The sequence below is a fragment of the Vitis riparia genome, chromosome 18, assembly GCF_004353265.1.
Source record: "Vitis riparia cultivar Riparia Gloire de Montpellier isolate 1030 chromosome 18, EGFV_Vit.rip_1.0, whole genome shotgun sequence".
NCBI classification, from domain to species: Eukaryota; Viridiplantae; Streptophyta; class Magnoliopsida; order Vitales; family Vitaceae; genus Vitis; species Vitis riparia.
In genome coordinates this window covers 29,537,177-29,560,256 of record NC_048448.1, presented here as the reverse complement: position 1 = coordinate 29,560,256, position 23,080 = coordinate 29,537,177, and the positions used below count along the sequence as shown (strand labels likewise).

General features: G+C 37.4%; 1 protein-coding gene across 1 annotated transcript in view; it reads right to left on the bottom strand.

The window, feature by feature from the left end:
- LOC117907129 (O-fucosyltransferase 9) overlaps window positions 1-22,426 on the bottom strand; it is a 32,614-nt gene extending 10,188 nt beyond the window's left edge. Inside the window, 4 exon segments of the mRNA XM_034820522.1 lie at window positions 5,978-6,066; window positions 7,450-7,517; window positions 18,812-18,884; window positions 21,657-22,426. Coding sequence (XP_034676413.1) covers window positions 5,978-6,066; window positions 7,450-7,517; window positions 18,812-18,884; window positions 21,657-22,076 — 650 coding nt within the window. The 5' untranslated portion in view covers window positions 22,077-22,426.
- Window positions 22,427-23,080: the final 654 nt, after the last annotated feature.

Sequence of the window (23,080 nt, the reverse complement as noted above, 5' to 3'; positions counted from 1 at the left end):
ATAGACCATAACTCCCAAGCAACTGGTCGGTGGAAAAAATGGTTCACTAATTCCTCATTCCTCTTGCACAAGCACAACCTGTAATGACCTGCACCTAATCATGTAAATATCGTCTGCTCCAGGCCCAAAGGGACCCTCATAGCTATAAAACGCATCTACAAAGTTAAAAGGAGCCCATACATATATAGCATCATGAACTTTCTCCCTTATCTAATGTGAGACATCACAAACACTTTCTCATGCAAACACAACATCCTTGTTGTGTCCCATAAGATTATGGAGCCAAATAGACAAATACCCCTCATGAGACCAAACAAACTCTCACATCAGGATCGGGGATCAACTTTGATACCATTTGTAACAACTCGCGCCCAACTATGTAGATATGTTTGCTCTGGGTCTAAAGGGACCCTCACAACTTTAAAACGCGTCTACAAAGTTAAAAAGAACCTATACATATATAGCGCCAAAAACTTTCTCCCCTATCTAATGTAGGACATCACATCCACCTTGTCACCTTAAGATGGTCCAAGGTTAGAATTCTCTTCTAAACGGCCATCCAGATAAAATAAAACTAAATAACAATTTAGAAAGTGTTGCCAATTTCCAACAATTCGTAGCTAGTTAGTTGGCTTGGCCATTAAAATCATAACAAATGAAATAAAGGTTCTTTATCGAAAATGCCCCCATGTTTGAATCCCTCAATCTCATACTATCTTCTGCAATCCATCTAGCCTAAACATCATTAATTGTTGCTCAGTAGTCTTCCAATATCTACAGTTTCCTACATGAAACTCTCGCATAAAATAGTACTTGCAATACCATTTGTAACAACTCGCGCCCAACTATGTAGATATGTTTGCTCTGGGTCTAAAGGGGCCCTCACAACTTTAAAACGCGTCTACAAAGTTAAAAAGAACCTATACATATATAGCGCCAAAAACTTTCTCCCCTATCTAATGTAGGACATCACATCCACCTTGTCACCTTAAGATGGTCCAAGGTTAGAATTCTCTTCTAAACGGCCATCCAGATAAAATAAAACTAAATAACAATTTAGAAAGTGTTGCCAATTTCCAACAATTCGTAGCTAGTTAGTTGGCTTAGCCATTAAAATCATAACAAATGAAATAAAGGTTCTTTATCGAAAATGCCCCCATGTTTGAATCCCTCAATCTCATACTATCTTCTGCAATCCATCTAGCCTAAACATCATTAATTGTTGCTCAGTAGTCTTCCAATATCTACAGTTTCCTACATGAAACTCTCGCATAAAATAGTACTTGCAATACCCACCTACCTCCGATTAACTGGAATAGCTAGCTACAAAGTTATCAATTCCTTTCTATCCGTAGGAATGCAAAATGGATAAGGAAAATTCTTTTAAGTGGGCGATTTCTACTACCATACATGATGCTAGAACCTTACACTTTGCTATTACCTAGAATGAAGAATATAAGCCAACAAAGTCATCTCCCCAATGCCCCTCAACAAGCCTTTTTCATGAGAACCCCTCATCAAGGCAGAACACCATCCTTCTCTTTGAATCCCATGCTCACTCCTTACCACCCTTCAAGGCAATCCCATAGAACAACATACTTCCATAACCATTTGACCAGTGAAAGCTTGTTTCAAATGCTTAGCTTTCTAACCACCAAAACCTAGCTGCAAGGCACCTTATCCCCCTTCCCCCATGGAGAAGGCACAACACATCTCAATTCTAAGATTAGACTCTCCCTAAGAAACAAACATAACAAAAGTCTTTCATGAAGTCTTTTCAACCTTTTGCACATAGAAGCCAATGAAAGAAGAATTAACATTAAGTTAACTAGGTAACTCAATAAAGTGTTCTTGGTTAAGGAAACTCTACCAACTCTAGAGAGGCATTGACTTTTCCAATGTGGCTAATCTCAGCTCATACCTCTATAAGATCCTAACCTGCCTTTGGCTTGAAATAAGAACCATTAGGAAGACAGATAGGCTCAGCTAACCTTCCTACTTTGAAACACACACACACACATACAAAAAGGAAGGGCGGGGGCAAAGAAGAAATATCAGTCACACTCCCTTGAGAATATAGGTACTCTTATCTAAGTAGACCTTCAAACCAGAAACAGCTTTTAAAATGGAGCATATATAATATCAAAACAATCTAAGGGGGTGTTTGATAAAGAGTTAACCAATTATAAGTGGAAAAAAAAAAAAGACGATGGGTCCCACTTTTTAAGCATATTTTATAACATAAATTTTAAACCACTTAAAACCAAACACCACACAAAAACCACTGAATTTGTTTACCAAATGAGACTTAGCCAATCACTTTGGCAAAACACATAAATTTTGAATTATATAACTTTTTTATTCCATATTTATCCTTTTATAAAATAAAAATTTTATTATCAAATAATTTTATACTTAAATATATCTTATTTTAAATCTTTTTATCATTATTATTAGTTCCTTCATGTAAAAAATAGAATAAAATTCTAAAAAAAAAAAAAAAACCTATTTTAGTTGATGTTTGGGAATTATATTAAATCAAATTCTATTTTTAACTAATTTATATTAAAATAGAATTTCTTTTAAAATAAAATTTTTTGTTTTTAGTTATTTAATATAATAAAATAAGAATTTGAAATAAACTCTACTTAATTTATTTATAAGAACTGATTTTTCATTAAAGGATTACTGAAAAACTGAAAATCACAAATCCATACAAGATATTTTTCTATTTTGTTGCAATTATTACTCTACAATTTATTTTTATTGATTTTCTTATTATATATTATTTTAAAAATACTATATTTATTTATCAAAAAAATAGAAAAAAAAAAAAAAGAGAAAAAATATTATAATAAAGAAGCAAATTAAATAGTTCACTGTTTTTTATTAATATTTCCTATTTATGAGTTATTTTTAGAGCATAGTTAAATTATGCTTAATTATTAATCTACATATAATTCATTTACTATTTATAATTAAATTAATTAAGATAAAAAAGACATAGTAACAAAAGTGGTTGATTTATGAGAAGTATATTGAATTCCCTTTTCCTACCATTTCTTGAGATCCCAACATACTCTAAATGGTTTTTGTTAACATATATATATATATATTATGATAAAGCAAATTAAATAATTCACTGTTTTTATTTCAATTTTTACTCTAAAATTTATTTTTATTCATAATCTTATTATATATTACTTCAAAAATTCTATATTTAGTTACCAAAAAATTGAAACAATAAATAGAAAGAAAAAATAGAAGCAAAGAAAATGATGAATAAACTTGTGTTATTTTGTTATCCATAAAAATTTTAAGAAATAAATTTAAATTGTTAACAAATGCACTTTCTTAAACTTTCCTTATTGTTTTTATGAACATATTTTAAAATTTTCTATAGTATTTTTTTTCTTATTTTTTTCTATCTCATTTCTTTTAGGAAAATGATTTTCCTTAATATTTTTTCCCTTTTCCTAGTATTTCTTGAGATCTCAATGTACTCAAAATACTTTTTATTAAATAAAAAATATTATAATAAAGCAAATTAAATGATTCACCCTTTTTTATTATTATTTACTATTTATAGAGTATCATTAAATTATGCTTAATTATAAATCTATATATAATTCATATATTATTTATAATTAATTTAATTAAGATAAAAAATAAAAACATAGTAACAAAAGTGGTTGATTTATGAGAAGTATGCTAAATCTTTTTTTGAAATTAAAATTAATTTTTTTAAAAAATAAAGTCTTTATTATATAAAATAAAAATATTATTACAAATAAGAATTTAATTTAATTAATTTTATTCTTATAATTAAAATTTTTAAATTAAGACAAAGAATTGAATAAAGGTTTAACATCAATTTTTTTCCTTAGTGGCAAAAGGTAACTATCAAGAAAATTTTTAAAGATTTATCAAAAATAAATAATGGTTAAAAAATAGTCATTAAATTTTTGTAGAATAAAATATTACAATATTTTTTATAATCTTAACCATAACATGTGTAATTATATTAATTATTAAATAAAGATTTAATCATTTTACTTAAACAATATATTTTACTTTCACGAGGCACTATTCACAATGCTTAAATTTTCTAAAATGTCATATGATAAGTATAAGATTAAATTTGTAAAAAGAAATCATATTTAGACTTCAGCTAATTTTTTTTTTTTTTTCCATCAGTACTTCAGCTATTTTTAATATTAAATGGTTAAATTACATTCAGCACTTAAATCTAGGATAATATCCAAAAATTTTCATTACTATTAATTTATTACTTATAATTCAACACTAAGATTTTTCAGCACATAATTTTTATTTTATCAAACACCACCTAAGTTAACTCTAATTTGCTCCACAGAAGAGTCATTATAAAAAGGAAGATGAGAAATGCAACACGCTTCCTAACTCCTCAACTCCATTACAAAACCTTGAACCAACACTGCTTCCACAGAATTTTTAATCTTCACTACAATGACCTGGAGCTACCAAAGATACAGAATATTAAAGTATTGTGCCTAAGAGATATAGACCTTGATCCAACTAATTTACCTTTCACCAAACACACACAAGAAAATGGGTCCAAAAGGAAATCTCAATTAACATGATCATACTCCTTTTTTTATGATGCAATTAGCAAACTAGTCCTAGAAAGTCACTTCTCAACAATAAACCAACAACCTAGTCTGACATTAACGCCATATCCAAAACTTTCTGCTTTCCACAACACACTTCTGGATTCTGAAGTTACTTTACCAATAACCTTCCCAGTTCCATGAGGAAGAACCTTGACAAGCAATTTTCACACACTTCCTACCTAGATAATAGGCCTAAATATCTTTCAACTCTTCTTCACCATCATCCAAACTAGGAGTCTTATCTTTTCTAGCCCATTCCTATGCCCTTCCTTGGTGGCTCCTGAAACAAGATCTTCCTCACTATCAATCCAAACTTCCCCAATTTTCAAATTTGATGAAGTTTGTCCTTGATGAGCATTATCTATTTGTGGACAAATTTCGTATTTTTTTTCCTTTTAACGGAGTGGCTCTCAACCTCTAATGCCAATGAACCTCCAAAAAGCTTAACTATTTTCCATGATTCTGACCTTAGACAAGGCTAGAGGAAGCCCAATCTCCTTGGGCTCATAGTGCACAGCTTGTGCCTCAGAGGAGAGGTCCTCATGGGGGCACTAATGCCTGACCCACCAAAGACCAAAACCATCTAGAGTTCCACACCTGCAGATTGAGGATCCTTCCAACTTCGGCCACTCTTTTGACTTGCCACACTGAAAACTTCTTGTACATCAGGAGTTATTTTGCCCAATCTTGTAACACAATCAGTAAAAATTCTCTTGTTATCAATGCAATACTTATGTACAGAGCCCATTTCAGCAAAAGTTCATTACATGTTGACATTCAGTAGCCAATTCTACATCATTTAGATAATAATTATTTTTTAAATGAATCAAACTACCAGAATAATAAAGCAGAAAGAAGAAAAATTGCAAAGCGTGAGCATATTTTAAACTAAATTCAAAGTTGTCTGCAAAGTCTAACCAAACTTTGTTGATTGAAATTCAACTTCTGCCTATGCAGGAAACAATCCAAATGAACATCTATTTTGGCATTTGCCTTTCTGGTTTATACTGAGACATCAGCTAAGTCTGTGCTCTAGTTCCAAAACCACCCTATAGTATAACAAAATCTGTTTGACACTTCAAAAGAAACAAAAATCATCGTTTTATTTAACCCCACCTCAAACAAACCACATTTGTGTACAACAGCAGTCACAACTTGACAGTAATTAGCTATTGGCATGACAAGTAGAATCACATGGAATTAGCATGAATCATTAGGAAAACTTATTGCTTAATAATAATCACACCCTTGATGATGACATTGGGAAATATCACAAACATGCTAAGTGTTTACAAGAGAACCTATAAATATCAAACAACTTTCACCTGGAGTCTCTCCAAACACTATTTAAATGAAACATTGGAATTACAAGAGTAGCATTCAATAATCCTGCCACTGCCACTGCATCACATATCTGTCAATGAGAATAAATTGTTAAAAAAAATTCATATGAAGCACAGCACACACTATTCTGTTCTGCAAATTGTTTGGCTAAAGATAAAAGAATGAAAAAGATGAAAAGAAAAGGAAAAAGAGGGTTGCTAGACTGTTGATCAGCACACATCCAATAAACCTTTGCTATATATACATATAAATGCAGCGATAAAGAAAGAAGACAAACTTAATTACTAATCAAACTATCAGCACTCCTCCTGAACATGCAAAATATTTTCTACAGTCGACCAGCACAGCTAGGTTCAGATTCTCAGATGATCTCACTAGATACACAAAGGAAACAAGTTACCAAAACATGGTGCCTAAAGAAGATCATCCCAAAAAATATAATTCCATTGAATATCTACCTTTCATGTCAAAGTATTAGCAAAAGAGGAGAAAAGACATGGAAACAACAAAACTCTCAACAAATTTGGTTGTGTCCAAAATGCTTGCTTGAAATATATGTGAATATGTCAATTCAACAGGTAAACAAATTGTCAAAATTTGAATGCATTAGCACACACAATGACAGGTCATTGTTTCTTTTTGCTGGTCAAATTATTCCTACTAAGATGAAAAACCCAATATCTATACTCCTTGTTGGGTGGGGGCGGTGGATTTGGTGATGTGGGAAACAAGATACTGTCATGTGTCCACAAATGTGAACAAACCTCCTCTTCAAATGGACCTAATATCAGGAACCTCTAATATTCCTAGTCACACAGGAATAACTGCTGCTAAAACCCCTTCCACTATGAGGTTTCAGGTTCCTAGAAGCATGAAAACCTTTGAGGTCTTCAAGAAGAATTTCAGCTTCAGTAGCAAACCCAATCCTAGCCTATCCAGGAAAGACCTAAATACTGTTCCCCCAGGGTGTCCAATGAGTAACTCTTACATATTGGGCATGGATTAGCAAATGCTGAAAGATGAATGATATAACAGAAACAAATTTACACAATTAACAGAAATTTTCTTAAACAATGCTTACGATACTATGAGATTGAACCATTTATGAGTGAATGTGCATGTCTTTAGCTTGTTACAGCCAAATAGTAGTGTGAGTAATTGCAATTTTATCATATATGCAAGAGTTTCGGCATTTCAATATAGGTTGGTCAAATTTCAAAGTTCCAAATTTGTAGCAACTGCCCATGTGTCATCAGTATAATTTCATGCAATCTGGTCAGAGCAGTATGATAATCCATAAAAAATTAAATATATGAAGGATATGATACAGAATTGAGAAAAATTAGATGAAAAATAAGAACACGCACATATATATGCACACTAATAAGAAAAAAGTCAATCTATTTCCTAATGTTTAAAGTTAGAGAAACAATTTTATTGGAATTAAACCTACCGATAAGCGCTGTTGGTTCAACCCACCATTTGCTTCAATAATAAAGTAACCATTAGACTTTGGTAACTCTGAGAAGTGTTGAAGCATCCAAGAAAAGAAAAGAAAAAAAATTAGCTCCTCAAATTAACGAAACCATTGTAGTAAAGAACATAAATACAACTATTAACATTATTGTATTAAAGAATTGTAATCAGACATTCCAAAGCAACCCCTGAATAAAATTTCCTGACAATAGTTCATGAGATTTTACAATCAATATTCTACTGCTAGATTGCTACAGTAAGCTATGCTACAAAACAGGGAAAAAAAAGTAGAAGAAATTTTTCTGAACTTAGCTATACACGCACACACTCAATGGACCATACAACTTGTCCCTCCTTACAATATATGTTCACACCAAAAAATATCATGATTGAATCATTTTAGACCATCACAATCAACAACTTGCTTCATTTTCTTCCATTCATAAGAACTATAATATTTTCCGAACTTAGCGATACATGCACACACTCAATATTTCCGGACTTCTTTTACGATTCAATGTCAAAGGTGTTAAGATAGAGCCCTAAAAAACATAACATGATGTAATAAATTTTTGGCTTTTATTATTTATTAATAAATTTCCAATTCACTTTCATCTATCCTAATTCCATGTATTGTACCTTGTAAGCATTTTGACCTGCATCTTTTGCATTATATGTAACTTGAGTGCATTAGGAGTAATATAGAAGATCTAAGTCCCAGGTTCCTTGTAAGTAGATGACTTGTTCATAGTGGTTCGTGGGCTTAGACAACTCTTTAGAGGTTGTAGTGTACCACCTCCTCCTTGGAAGGATGGTTGGTCTTAGTCATCAGGATGGTTTTTTCATGGTAAATGCACTAGTGTGTATGGTTATACATTAGATAAGACCTACAAGGACTCATGACATAAGGCTATCAAGTCACCATAACTTCACCAAGTTGTTTCATTGTGTTGTCTCTTAACATTGAGAGAATATTGAGTTTGTGCTAAAGTTAGCAGTGGTTTTAACCTACAAGTGGGATTGTAAATTAATCATATATTCCTTATGGATTGAGTCACTGTTAATGGAAGTCAGTAGCAATAGTTATTCTAATAGAGACACCATGATATCTCATAGGATTGGGATAGAGTGTCTCCTTGGGTGATTCTAAAGAGGTGTGTTCATGTAAAATATGGTCGTAATAATTCTTCAAGTAGAACTTAACATAGGCTCTTGGAGAGTTAAGATCAGTTGAACATACAATAGAAGGATATGTAACTCAAGGATAATAGAGGTAATTTTGAAAGGTTGATAATTTTCACCTTATTAGACTATGGATACCAATTCATGGGGAGACTAAATGCAATGAATAGTAGGTCACGGACCTAAGCACATAGTGTCTCGTTGTTATTTACATAAGGTATCGGAGTGTAGTCGATTCTCTATAGTAAGATATTGAATCAACTTTTGAATTGGATTCTGAGGGAGCCAATATTGTCCTATCTATCCCAGTGGTCCCTATTCGAGCTCATGTGCCTTGTTGGCATGGTCTATGAGGGTTGGATTTGCTCTAGGTTCAATTTTGTGCATAAGGGCATTTTGGTAATTATATAAGGTTGCATTGGGGTCGGTGAACAAACTCTTTAGATTGGACTAATTGATTAATTAGTAGGTCATATTAAATTAATTAATCAATTAGGACCCATTTTGGGCTAGAATAAGTGACCCAAGCCTATAGTAGGCTTAAGTTACTTAAATCCAGTTAAGAACCTTACAAATACCCCCTAAAGGTTAGGGTTTCCATAGTTTTGTCCTCCACCTCCAAAGAATGAGAGAGTCATAGCCTTTATCCTCCCTTCCACCCCTAGTTGAGTGCCAAGATCCAAGAAAAGTCATTGAGCGAAAGATCGTGGGTCTACAAGACTTCCTGCGACTGCAAATATACTCTTCATTAAAAGCATTCGATTTGGGAAAGTCTAAGTCGAAGGTAATGTTTTCTAGCACATATATCTAAATTTGTTTTATTTAAAACTATATTTGTTTCTACCGCACGTAGGATTTAGAAAAGTCTAGGAAAGTTTTACATGCACCTAACTTGATTTGGGCATAAGGAATAAAGAGATATGGGTATTCTTATAGGAGGAAGGGCCGACAAAGGCGTGGAAGAGTCAAATCTTCTCTTTGATAATGATACTCCCATCTTTGTGAGGGTTTCCAAGGTCAATTGATACAATCTAAGTTGAAGCTAATTTTAAACCAAAAATAAAAATGGAGAAGAGAGAGCTAATTCTAGTTTGGAAGATAGATAATGTGGAGAACTTCGCTATTGTGTTGGGCTATAAAGTGGGAGTTCTTCCTTCCACTTATTTGTAACTTCAGGCACCCATGCCCTTTATAAATCAACATCATTTTGGGGTGTGATAAGGAAAAATTTCAAAAAAGGCTTGCTCTATGAAAAAGACTATGTATCAAAGGGCAGGGGTTTAACATGGATCAGAAACACCTTCTCTAGCTTGCCAATTTATTTTGTAATATTGTTTGTCATCCCAAGGAAGATGAGCTTAAGGCTTGAAAATCTTAAAGAGATTCCTTATAGAGAGTAGATGCTCTTGTGAAAAGCATCACTTGGAGAATTAGTCAATTGCTTACACGAAAAAGCATCAAATGGTTCTTAGCATTAGAGATCTCCTTATCCTTAACAAAATGCTCCTTGGCAAATGGAATTAGAGATTTTTTTTAAGAGAATAAGTCTTCATGGAGGTAAGTAATTATTGGAAGTTTGGGGTCAAAGAGGAATGTTGGAACTTTTATGAAGGGATGGGTTTGGGGCAGGGATTTGGAAAGCAATCCCGAAAGGGTGGGACATCTTCAAAGGTAGAACCTATTTTGCTATAGAAGATGGAAGGAGAGTAAGGTTTTAGAAGGATATATGATATGGTAAGTCTCCTCTAAGTATTTTTTTTTTTCCCTGCACGTCATTGCATTGTCAAAGAATGCTCAATGACAGACATTTGGGAACAAGTAGATGAAAATGGACACTGATGTATTTTTAGACAATTTCCATTATTGAAGTTTTTTTTTATAAATAAGCCAAGAATATATTAACAAAAGGCAAACAGCCACATAGCATACAGGGGGTATACAAGGTAGCTAAACCCTAAAAAACAAGCTAAGAAACCAAGAAACCTCACCAGCCCTTAAGTGGATGCTAACCACTCCAAAAAGCCTAAAAGAGAAAACGACTCATCTCCAATATACAGTCTAGCCCAACTCCATAAATTACAAACAAAAGAATTTGTGAGTTTCTGAATTGCTAAAGACCCCCGCCCCCCCCCCCCCCCCCCCCCCCCCCCCCCCCCCCCCCCCCCCCCCCCCCCCCCCCCCCCCCTAAAGGCTAGCCTATTCCTCTCCTTCCAAACCGTCTAAAAAATGCATAACGATATGGATTTCCAAATCTTTTTCCTTTTTTTTCCCACAAAAGGGCCCCTCCAGCTAATTAACACCTCCTTTACAGTTTCTGGGAAAACCCACTGGACACCAAACAAAACTATGACAATTTCCCAAAGAACTCTGACCACTATACAGTGTATAAGAATATGGTTTACAGTTTCTTCTTCACAACCACACAAAAAACAACGATTAGGGAGTTGTCACCCTCTTTTTTGGAGCCTATCTAAGGTAAGAACCTTCCCCCACATAGCCTCCCAAGCAAAGAAAGCGACTTTAGTTGGAACCCTATCCACCCATATGCAATTCTTCGGGAAGGAGGTGTCATTGGGATTAACCAGCAAGCTGTAAGCTTCCTTAACTCCAAACTGCCCGTTTCTTCCACCCTTCCAAGAGACTGAGTCATCCTCCAAAGTAAGCTTGTAACCCCTCAAGACATTAAGCAAATTTCCTACCAAATCCAACTCCCAATCATTAAAAGCTCTAAAGAATCTTAGATTCCATCCTCCCTGACCAAAATTCTGGTCCCAAACTTCCTTCACCATAGCGTTCCTATGGGCAGCCATGGCAAATAATTGTGGAAAACTTTGGAACAGCGCTGTAAGGCCGCACCAATGGTCAGTCCAGAATCTGATTTTAGTGCCATTTCCAACTGTGAACACTATATTTTCCCAACACTAATCTGATTCCTTCAGAATCTCCTTCCAAACGTCCCATTAGCCTTATTTGTCCTCCAACCAAGGCCCCCTTGCCCATATTTCACCGAAATCACCTTCTTCCAAAGATTTTCCTTGTCACATGCAAATCTCCATACCCATTTTCCAAGCAAGGCCTTATTCAAAAGAGCTAGCTTCCTTAAGCCTAGCCCACCCTTCTCCTTATCCGCACAAACCACCTCCCAATTAACTAAGTGGGCTTTCCTCTCCAAGTTTCCCCCTCCCCAAAGGAAGTCTCTTTGTAATTTTTCTAATCTTCTTGCTACTACCTTAGGCATTCGAAAGAGGGACATTTGATAAATGGGCATACTAGTCATCGTGCTCTTTATGAGGGTGATTCTCCCGCCTTTGGAAATATATTGTCGTTTCCAAAGCGCAAGTCTCCTCCTCACTCTCTCTTCCACCCCATCCCACACAGAGATAGCCTTGTTAGGAGCCCCTAAAGGCAGTCCCAGATAAGACGAAGGCAAAGAACCCACCCTACACCCTAACTCCATTGCCAAACATCAACCTCTTCCACCTCACCAACTGGAATGATTTCACTTTTGGCCAAATTGATCCTTAATCCTGACGCGGCTTCAAACCAAAATAGTGTCCAACTCAAGTGAGTTAGGTGCTCTTTCTTTGCCTCATAGAAAACAACTGTATCATCAACAAAAAACAGGTGAGAAATATTCAATTCCGTCCTTCTTCTTCCCCGGATTCTGCACCTTGAGAGAAAGCCCCCTTCAACAGCCCTCCTAATGAGAGCACCCAGCACTTCCATTCCCATAACAAAGAGGTAAGGAGATAGAGGGTTTCCTTGACGAACCCCCTTGGTACTCGAAAAGAAGCCTGCTGGCACCCCATTAACCAAAACAGAAAATTTAGCTATAAAGATGCATCTCCACATCCATCCCAACCACTTTGACCCAAATCTCATCTTTTGCATGACCTTCATTAAAAACTGTCAGTTAATGCCGTCATAAGCTTTTTCGATATCCAATTTACATATAAGCCTTTTCTATTTTCTTTTCTGTCATGAATCAATCACCTCGATTGCTATTAGGGAGGCATCCAAAATCTGTCTACCCATCACAAAAGCATTCTGATCAGGGGAGACCACTTTTCCTATCACTTTCTTGAGCCTATTAGCTAACACCTTATCCATCAATTTATACAGCCCCCTCAACAAGCTTATAGGTCTAAAATCCCCAAGGTCCTCAGCCCCTCCTTTCTTTGGTATTAGAACCAGAAACGTGGTATTGAGGCTCTTGAGAAACGAGCTTTGATCATGGAGCTCCTTAAACATTTCCATGACTTCCTCCTTCACAAAGTCCCAATAGTTTTGCCAAAAAGCCATTGTGAATCCGTCCGGGCCCGAGGCTTTGTCGTCATTCATTTCCATCAAAGCAGAGTGGACTTCTTCCTCAGAGAAGGGAATCTCCAAGTTCTCAGCTTCTTGAAGGCTTAGGTGATCTAACTGCAGCCTTCCAATCTGAATTTTCTGATAGCATTTGTTGATAGGCGTTAGCTACCCCTTCCCTCACATCTTGCTCCTCTGACAGCCACACCCTATTTATCTTAATTTTGTCTAGGGAATTATTTCTACGATGTGCATTTACCATACGATGGAAAAAACCCATATTTCTGTCCCCTTCCCTTAACCATAATTCCCTTGAAAGCTATCTCCAATGGACTTCTTCCCATAACACCCACTTTTTGTAATTTTCCTTTGCTTCCTTTTTTAATTATGTTTCCTCCTCTGATAGGTTTCTCTCGCTTTCCACCATTTCCCAAAAATCCACTTGTTGAAGAGCTGAAATTTTATTGCATTCCAGCCTCCCAAAAACATCCCTATTCCAAGACTTTATATTTTGTTTAAGCTCCTTCAACTTTGCAGCCAACCTAAAGCTGGCACTACCTCTAACCACAATCCCTTGCCACCAACTCCGTAGGAGATCTTTAAAACCCTCTACTTTAAACCACATGTTTTCAAATCTGAAGGGGGAGGGTCCTCTTCTTAAACCAACACCCTCTAGCAAAATAGGAAAGTGATCAGAGATAGGCCTAGGCAGCCTGCTCTGGAGGACTCCGCTAAACTGAACAAGCCAACTGGGAGTCACAAGAAATCTGTCCAGTCTAGTCCAAGATTGGTTATTATGACCCCCGCTCCAAGTGAACAATCCCCCTTGCAAAGGAAGATCAACTAGCCTTAATTCATCAATTATCTAAGCAAATCTCCTCATCGTTGTTGTTAACCTCCCTTGTCTACTCCTTTCCCTTTGAAATATAATGATATTGAAGTCACCCCCTAAACACCAGGGTTCTTCCCAGATTCCTCTAATTGCCCCAAGCTCCTCCCACAAGCATTCCCTTTCTTCTTTAGTGATCGGACCATAAACTCCCGTGAACACCCAGACAAAGCCATCTTCCACATTCCTAAATCTACAAGAGATTGAAAGTTGGCCCACCTCCCAATCCAGAATTTCCAAAGACCTTTTGTCCCAATAGATCAAGATACCTCCCGCAAAGCCAGAAGCATCCAAAGCCCTCCAATCTAAAAATCTCCCCATTCCTAAACTCCTCACCATACCCTCAGTCATTGATTGAAATTTTGTTTCCTGAATACACAATAAATCTACCTTCTGCTTTCTTATGAAGGCCTTTATTATTTTCCTTTTAGAGCTGCCATTTGCTCCTCGCACATTCCAACTCAACAATTTGAGCTTCATTGGACTTCTGAAAGCTGACACTCTCTGCCCTGCAAGGGGCATTTCTGCTTTTTCCCTCCCTCATAGTTAATTGAGCACTCTAGCCTCTTTAGCTCCCTTTCAAATTTTGATTTCTCCAATAAACCTTTACTATGAATCCTCTTCCGTCTTTTTCTAATTTTGACCAAGAAATCTAGAATCTCCTTTTCCAATCCCTTTGTCGAGAAGCCCAAAAAATGGCTAAATCTTGCCAGACTGCTTTCCTCCCACCTATTCTCCACCCAACCCCTAACTTCTTAAGGCTCAGACTGAGCTAAGCTCCACTCCAATCCCCTTTCCTTATTGTGGTCACTATTTACCTCTATCAGATCCTAGTAGGCAGTGGTTGCATCCTCTGTAGCCCCATCTGCGGTGATCATACGCAACGGACTCTCTCCCTGAATTTCCTCCCTTAATGCCCCAGAATGATCGTAATACTCCCCCACTGGAGTCCGACCAAAAGAAAAAGAAGGAGAAGGAGAAGACCCAGAATCCTTTTTTCCCCAAGAAGCCAGAACAACCTCATAGCTTCTTCAACTAATGCATGGTCTATCGCTGTTTGTTGATCTTCTATTTGCTACTTCCTCAAGACTTCCATCTCCCAGAGTTGAAGAAACTCTGCCTCTGGGTTGCTCCAGCTTCTCAGACCATGCCACGCCGAGGGGCGAGCCTTACCAAATTGGGCTCTGTCCAGAAGATGGCTCTGGGAAGGGCCTGGGCTTGAGTCCCCTTCCAAGCCAACTAGCCCAAGTGTCGAAATACTCTCCACTTCATCAACCCACCACGCAGCCTTGGAGGACGATGGCCCAGCCTTGTCTGCTGCAGCCCCTTTTAATTTTAAGTCCGCTAATGGGCCTAGCAAAAAGAGCCCACCAGCCAACTTAGAGCCTTTTGAGCCCACAGATGGGCCTAAAGGAGAACGCCCGTTCGCCAAAGGATCAATAGAATGCCGGGCCACCGACCCAACTTGGTTCCGACTTGGGTTCTTTTTATGCCCCGACCCACTCACCTGCCCACCCGTCCCGTCTGCTGACTAATGCAGAACCTCGAGCCTCGCGTCTTTCTTCTGTTCCACCACGCGCGGGCCAACGCGTGCAATAGCCTCACCCCCAACCTCTCCTCTTGGTCGACCAGTCGTCCCTCGACTGTCACCCAAGACCTTTCTCAAATACGGCCTAATCTCCCACCAGAGAGAAAGGAAGTAACAAACCTCCTCGATCCCGATCTCCAGCACATTAGGTAATTCTTCGCCGTTCGTCTTCACCAAAATTCGAGCCCACTAAAGCTCCTCCAATTTCTCCGTTTGGGGGTCGATTGCTAAGAAGCCACCACACTCCTCCCCCACCCTTCTCAAAATGATCAAGTCCCATAGCGAGATTGGTAACCCTACAATTTTCACCCAAGCCTCGCTTCTTTTCTCACTTTCAACCAAACATCCAGTCCTAGGGCTCCATTGCTCCAACCGCAACTGAATCCCTCCAAACGATCTCTTCCCAGAAGTGAGAACTCGTTTAGCTTCGCCCAAAGATTCAAATTCCAACAGTATCCTGCCCTTTTCCATCCTTGCCAACCCTAGTTTACCTTTCAGCCCCCAAGAGTTTTCCATTAAAAACCCCAATTTCTCCAAGTCCTCTCCTCTTGCTGAACTAAGGTTTCAAGATCCAACAAGGCAATGTTCCAATTTATTCAAGTTTATGCTAATTTCCTCCCCTCTTACCTCCACCCTGACTATATTTCTGCCTTTGCTCCTCGGCATTTTCACCACTTCCACATAAGACCTTTCCAGAGTAGGTTTCACCGGGGCCATCTCTTCCTGCTTGTTTTCCTTCCTACCAGTGGCTACTCCCATATTTCATAGCATCTCCGCCATAGAGAACCAACCCCCCCTTTCTCCTCTGGCTTTCAGGATGAATATACTGTACCTCTTCATCTCCAAATCCACAACCCTTAACCGGAGAAAGCACCCTGCTCTATTCACATCTCGCACCAGGGAGTAAGATCTCCCATTTTCCTTCCATCCTCTTTCCTATTTTCCAGCTTTCTCTTCTTTGATGTACTGGTTCAAACTTTCCAGAAAAATCCCTAAGCTCACCGGTCCCAACCGTACCCAGGAAGAGATCCCTCTCTTTCTTTCCACAATAATGGCTTGAGGTTTTCCCTTTCTCTCCTCTACTTCAATCTCGAACACCTTTGATTCCACTCCGGTTCTCCGCTCTATTTTCTCTCTCTTCACAATCGCCCTCTCGCTCACTCTCTCTCATCGCAATAGCAGAAAGATGATCGTGGTAAGCCCGATTATTGAAGTTGTAAAGGGTTAAGACATTTCTTTCAAGGTTGCAGGCTGAAAAAGTGGTCAGCGGTGCAAAGGGTAGGTTGAGACCAAAGAGTGGACAGTTCACAGTCAAAGCCTTCTATTCTTCTTTGATGCCATAGGGGAAAGAGCCTTTTCCTATGGATGTAGTTTGGAATTCCTGGGTACCGACGAGGGTAGGCTTCTCTATTTGGGAGGCCACTTGGAGAAGGAGTTAGATTCCTAACTAGCTGCAAAGGAGATAATGGAATTTGATGAATAGGTGCTATTTATACAAAGATGCAATGGAATCAACTCTTTTTCACTGCACAAAGGCTAGTGTTTTAGGGCACCTTGTTTTATCCTTTGGCATTACATGGGTGCTGCCTTCTACAATTCATGAGGCCCTCCTTGGTTGGAAGGGGTCTTTTATAAGGGAAAACATGAGAAAGCTTGGAAAGCTAAAGCATTTTGTGTTTTTTGGACTATTTAGAAAGAGAGAAACCCGAGAGCTTTTGACAAACATGGAACTAATGGATCGAACACTCAAATATTTGATACTTTGCACTCTGCACTTTTTAACGTAAGAGATTCATAGATGGATCAGTGGCGAAGCCAGAATTTTTTTTTTGCTTGTGTATGTGTATGTGTATGTGTGGGGTGGGGGGGTTTGGGAACAAGATTTTAAAATTTATTTCAAGTAGGGCAAAGAACCACAAATCTCCCTAGTGTAGCTTAGTGGTAACTATGAAAAACTTTTGAAATTGAGTGGGAACAAGTTCAAATATCTTCTTAAGAAATAAGTTTTGTCAGTTTTGAAACTTTCAGATGGGACATTTGCTCACCCTAGACCTAAGGTTGCTCCACCACTGGATGAGATGCCAATGTCTATCATATACTAAATAAACAGTAAAGGGGAGGATGTTGGTTTTTTGTTCCTCTCTTCTTATCATTGCACTTTGGCATGCTTTATATATGCCTTATGTATTTTGGTATGCCTTTTCCCTAGGTGCTATTAATATTATTTTTTATTGTCCATCAAAAAGTAATGGGTTCCTTAGAGAAGGAGCTGGCAACGCTGTTATATTTCTAATGCTGCCCTAGATCTTCCTACTATATCTAATGCTATAGTAGAATGTAGAAGCTACTTTAACTGCCATGGATTCTTTCTTCTTCCATAATATTGTTGTGTGAAAACCTCCATTTCTGTCATTTTGTGCAGGGATAGCCCCTTGAAGGACCATTTCCCAAACTTCTCAGTGTAATAAGTGATAAGGTGCCTGGTAGTGAGATTCGATGACAAGGACTGTGAGTGGTATCCTTTAGCTTCCTGATTTTATTCAGAACTTTCAGCATTCAGAATCACAGGCAGTGGTGAAGGTTATTACTTTATGAGATGTGGTGGGCAGGATCAAAGAAGACACTATCAAATGGAAGGTCAACATGTACAAAAGGTTCAGTATTAAGTCATTGTTTTGGGTGATGTATGGTAAGGAGAGCAAAAAATTCCCAGTTCCTGGGATATGGAATCAATGTCTCTTCCAAAGAGGGGTTTTCGCATGGGATGCAACTTTAGTGGAAAATCCTCATCATTGACCAGTTGAAGCAATAGGGCTTCCTCTAGCCCAACTGCTGTTGTTTGTGCAAAATGAATAAGGCAACCACATTCCCAGTCGTTGTTGGGCCAGCTAGGGATCTCTGGACCCTACTCTTTTCTCTACTCATTGTGCAATAGGTGCTTCCTAATTCAGTCAAGAAAGTCACTGCCAGTTTGGAATGGAAAGTTTATGAAAAATAACAAGCAAAAAAAGTAATGAGAGCCCCTTATGCTTGTTTTCATGGCTTTGGTAGGAGCATAGCACAGGTATCTTTGAAGGAGCACAAATAATGATTTTGAAGCTGAAGGATAATCTGACACCTTTGGACCTATACCTGGTGGCATTGGAAAGGTAATACAAGTGTGAAGTGCAATTGAAATTTACATGGTTGATTATGGATGAAGCAACAGCTGAACACAGAATAATGCATGGTCTCAGAAACTAGAGTTCAAAGGAAAAAAAAAATTCAAAACAACAATACAATCATATAAAGTATGCAAGTTTGAAACTTTTATAGCCATTGCATTAAATAAAACTTTGTTAGATTAAAATATCATGGTAAGAATGCAAATCAAACCTGCTGCAGAAATTCTCTGGTTGACACAAGGCTTCCAACTTTGATGTGGTTTTGGATGCCACACAGTCATCAGCTGCATAGTCCATCCAAGCATTGCATAAATCAGTCCCAACAACATCAGTAATAAACATAAAAAGGAAACCCGTAAAATGCAAAATCTTAACAAAGAAGCATGTATAGCTATTTTAGACTGATTCCTTATAAGAGTGACAACAATGTCAAAGCTACAAATGAAACATTACAACAGAAAGTAATTGTGTTTCTTGACTGAACAGATTATCAATGAACTAATAAAATATACAACTGTACACACACACACACACACATATATATAACAATCTGGGCCTTTAATAGTGGTACCTATTTATAAAGTTAAGGCTTAGGCTGACAATAAAAAATAAAAGCAAAGAAAAAGGAAAACACTTGAATTCCACCTCCAGTTGCTAGAAAGAATCTTTTCATATCCGTAGTTACTAAAATCCTAGATATAACATTAATCAGAAATTACTAAAATTTTAATGACCTCTAGCATGCCAATATTCTCATATTTCAAGTAGACTACCAAAAAGTTCTATAGGAAAATGATATATAAAATACATGTATCCTCTAGAGAATCCAACATTCGACCTACATAATCAGCATCCCCATTTTCATTTCCTCAAGTGCACCAATTTTAAGTCAGTCTTAAGGATACTTGTGAATTTGAGACTCAACCAAGGGACAAGAAAAGAGAAAAATTTTGGAGAATAGTTAACAGAAACTCCCTCCCCCTTGTCCCCTCCATTTGGAATCGGGTTACAAGGTCAAAATATTAAGTATAAATCATAGTTCATATATCTCTCCCTCCCTTTGCAAAATGAATCCCCTGCCCCCTACATTCCTTCCTTTAAAATGAATCACTCCCTGTCTCTCCTTCCCCTTTGCAAAATGAATAATTATATGATGTTAGCTCTATATCTGCATACATGCACACACATATATCATGCAAAGGACCCATCATTTGAGGATGGTAGCAGCATCCTCATTTTCAATTTCACATAATTTAAGTTTTAATGACATTTGTGTAATTGACACTCAAACAAGGGACGGTTAAAATAAAAGAACCTGGAGGAGACAGAGTTAATCCCTCTCTCTATCTCTCTTTTTGCAAAATGGAGAGTTTTTAATGTTTTTTTGATAAGTAAGAGAATTGTATTATGAAAAGGTGTTAAAATAGGGGCTTAAGATGTACAAGAAAGAAACACTCACCCCCTTACAACTGAAACAAAAAACTGCCCAACAAGATATACAAAAAAACAACCTTTCCCTCAACGAGAACCCACCCAATCAATGAAATCAATTAGCGTTGAAGGACCATCTTTTATAAACAATTTAGACTCCAACCAAAGTAAATATACAAAAAAGGCTTTCAGTTTCTGCATGGACGGCACACCTCCTTCAAAGGCAATTTTGTTCATTGCCTTTCAAACTGACCAAAACAAGCATAAAGAGCCCGCATTCCAAGTTGCCCTCCATTTCTTACCCACAAAAGACCATTTCCACCCCAAGAGGGTTTCCCTAACCGAGGAAGGAAACACCCAATACACTCCAAACAAAGTAAAGAATAGCTTCCACACTTCCCTTTTCTTTTCACAATGGAGAAGAAGATGGTTAATGGACTCTTCATGCGCTTGGCACAAATAACATCTATTTGCTAAAGCCCAACCCCTCTTTTGAACTTGGTCCAAAGTTAGAACTTTTCCCCATGATGCTTCCCAAGCAAAGAAGCTTACTTTTGGTTGCACGCTAGAGTTCCATATTATCTTCATTGGGAAACACCCTGTTGGGACTGGCTCTAAGGCTTCGTAAAGAGGCTTGACCGAAAAAATGCCATCCTTTGATTCCACCTACCTCACCCTATCCTCCTCCTCCACAATCACTCTCTTCCCACTCAAACACAACAAGAAGGAGATTTTTTAAGGAGTGTTTTCCTCATGCTTTTAATGTTAATTCTCTAAAATGGAGAGTTGCCGGGTGAGCTTACAAAATGGAGGAAATGGTCTTCTGCCATGGTGATATTGTTATTTTGTAGGGTGGAGGCAACTAGCAGGGGGTTTTTTACATTAAATGAAGATGGGCATGTCTACTATGCTGGATCTGATGTGAAAATGGTTATGGCAGAGGGGCTTGAGATGAAAAACCATCAGTTCTTCATTGATTGCTATGGTAGTTGTTGGTTAAAAATTATTGAAAAAAAGAAATTATCCTCCATCCCAACATCTTTGGAAGAGCCCTTGATCCTTCAATGTGATCAAAAGCTTTCTCCACAATTCCTAGTACAATCTTAAAAACATTCATGAATACAGAAATTGTCACTCTCGAATTCTTAAAAAAATCCTGGTGTAGTAACTTTCAGATCAATGCCTCGCACATATTAATCTTAAACCCTTTTCTGTTGTCATCCTAATTGAAGCTTGTCTATCACTCTAACTTCAAAAATACTAATCATCTTTGAACCAAATCTCATATAATATATAAACCCAGTAATCAAAAACTAGAGCATTGTTCAAGTAGCATTTTGAAAGTTTTGCTTGCTTCCAAAAGCTAAAATTAAACCAAAAAAAAAATAATAATAATAATAAAGACATTGAAAATTCAAAGATGCTGTCTGGTTAACAATAGAAATTATTTCCCTTTCTCCTTTAAAGCAAGAAAAGTGTTTCTAAAAATGCTAACAGTGTTCAGCTAATTTACTTTAATTGCTTTATGATCTAAACTCTGGGCAATTTTGCAGGTAACCAAACAGCCTCAATTTCTGAGCTTTCTATCACTCTGAATAGAATCTAGTTAAGAGAAGAATCAGTACCGCATTGTGGCTTCTATTGCTCTCACCCTCCATAAAAGCCCATAACTTCTCGAAAACCTCAGGACTCCTATACACCGATCCCGGCGGCTGAGTCTCAGCTCCACCACCGCCGCCGCCCCCGCCGCCACCATCGAAGCTCAAAGATCCCATATACAACAACATTCCCGAAATGTACAACACCGGCGCAAACAACAGCAAGCCTCGTCGCCGGAAAACCGCCGACACAAAAACAAACATCACCCGCTCCACAAAACTATGCAGCTTCTGACCACGGCCGCCGCCTCCTCCTCCTCCTCCGGCGGCACCGAACCCACCACCGCCGCCGGTCTTGGTCCGGCCATGGCGGAACCGAGGCGATGACGGCGGAGACGACACTCCGCCATTGGAGCGGCTGATGCCAAGCCGGCTGTAACCGTGCATACTGTATTAGGGCTGAGAAAAAACAGGAGCGAAACGCTAGAAGCAGCGGCGAGATCGGAGATGGAGACCCACAGCCAGAATGGGGTGCATTTTGTACCACTCAGATGAGACTGTGGAACCGAGTTGGAAGCAGTTAATGCAGTGAAAAGAAGAGTGTGGAAAGCAAAACACTCGCTCAGACAGACTCTCCCCCACAAAGTAAAGAAACACAGGCCCCGCAAACGGTTAAGGAAGTGCGGTCTCCAAACGGGAGGACACACCGGATCTCGTTCCCCTTCAGTCACGGACACCGTGCCGCCCCCCACCCAAAAGGGCCCTTTTTAAGCTTATGGCTCACTAAAAATAAGCTCTTCTAATTTGAAGGCAATCAAATTGAAGCAATAACGTTGTAAGCTGAGTTAAAAGCTGGGGGTTTAAGCCATTCCTAATGACAGAATTCTGAACGTCGCAATGATTGGAGATGATATGTCGGTGAAATGATTAATACTTTAATAGCATTCATCCGTTTCCATTATTTTAATATGCGGGTGTTTATAATTCCTCTTTATGTATTGATTAATACTTTGATTTTGACATTTGGTTGCATTAATTTAAATTATATTCAAATAATAAAAATTTATGGTTATCCAATCTATGTATAGCAAAATCAGGATCATCAATAATAGCAATTAAGATGTAAGTAGGAATATTGATATCAAAATTTTTTTTTAGAAATGACAACTTTTTTAAAAAAATGTTTAAAAAAAAAACATAATAATATGATATGTTTGATAACTATTTTCAAAAATATTTTTTGAAATTGTTGTACGGTCTTTTATAAAACAAAAATTTGTTTCAAAAACTTAAGGTATATTTGATAATTATTTTCGAAAACATATTTAAAATACAATTTTTAAAAGTAATTTTTTAAAATTATTGTAAAACGTTTTATAAAATAAAAGTCTGTTTGAAAACTTAAAATGTTTTTAATTTTATATCTCTATTTTTTATTTTAACAAAACAAA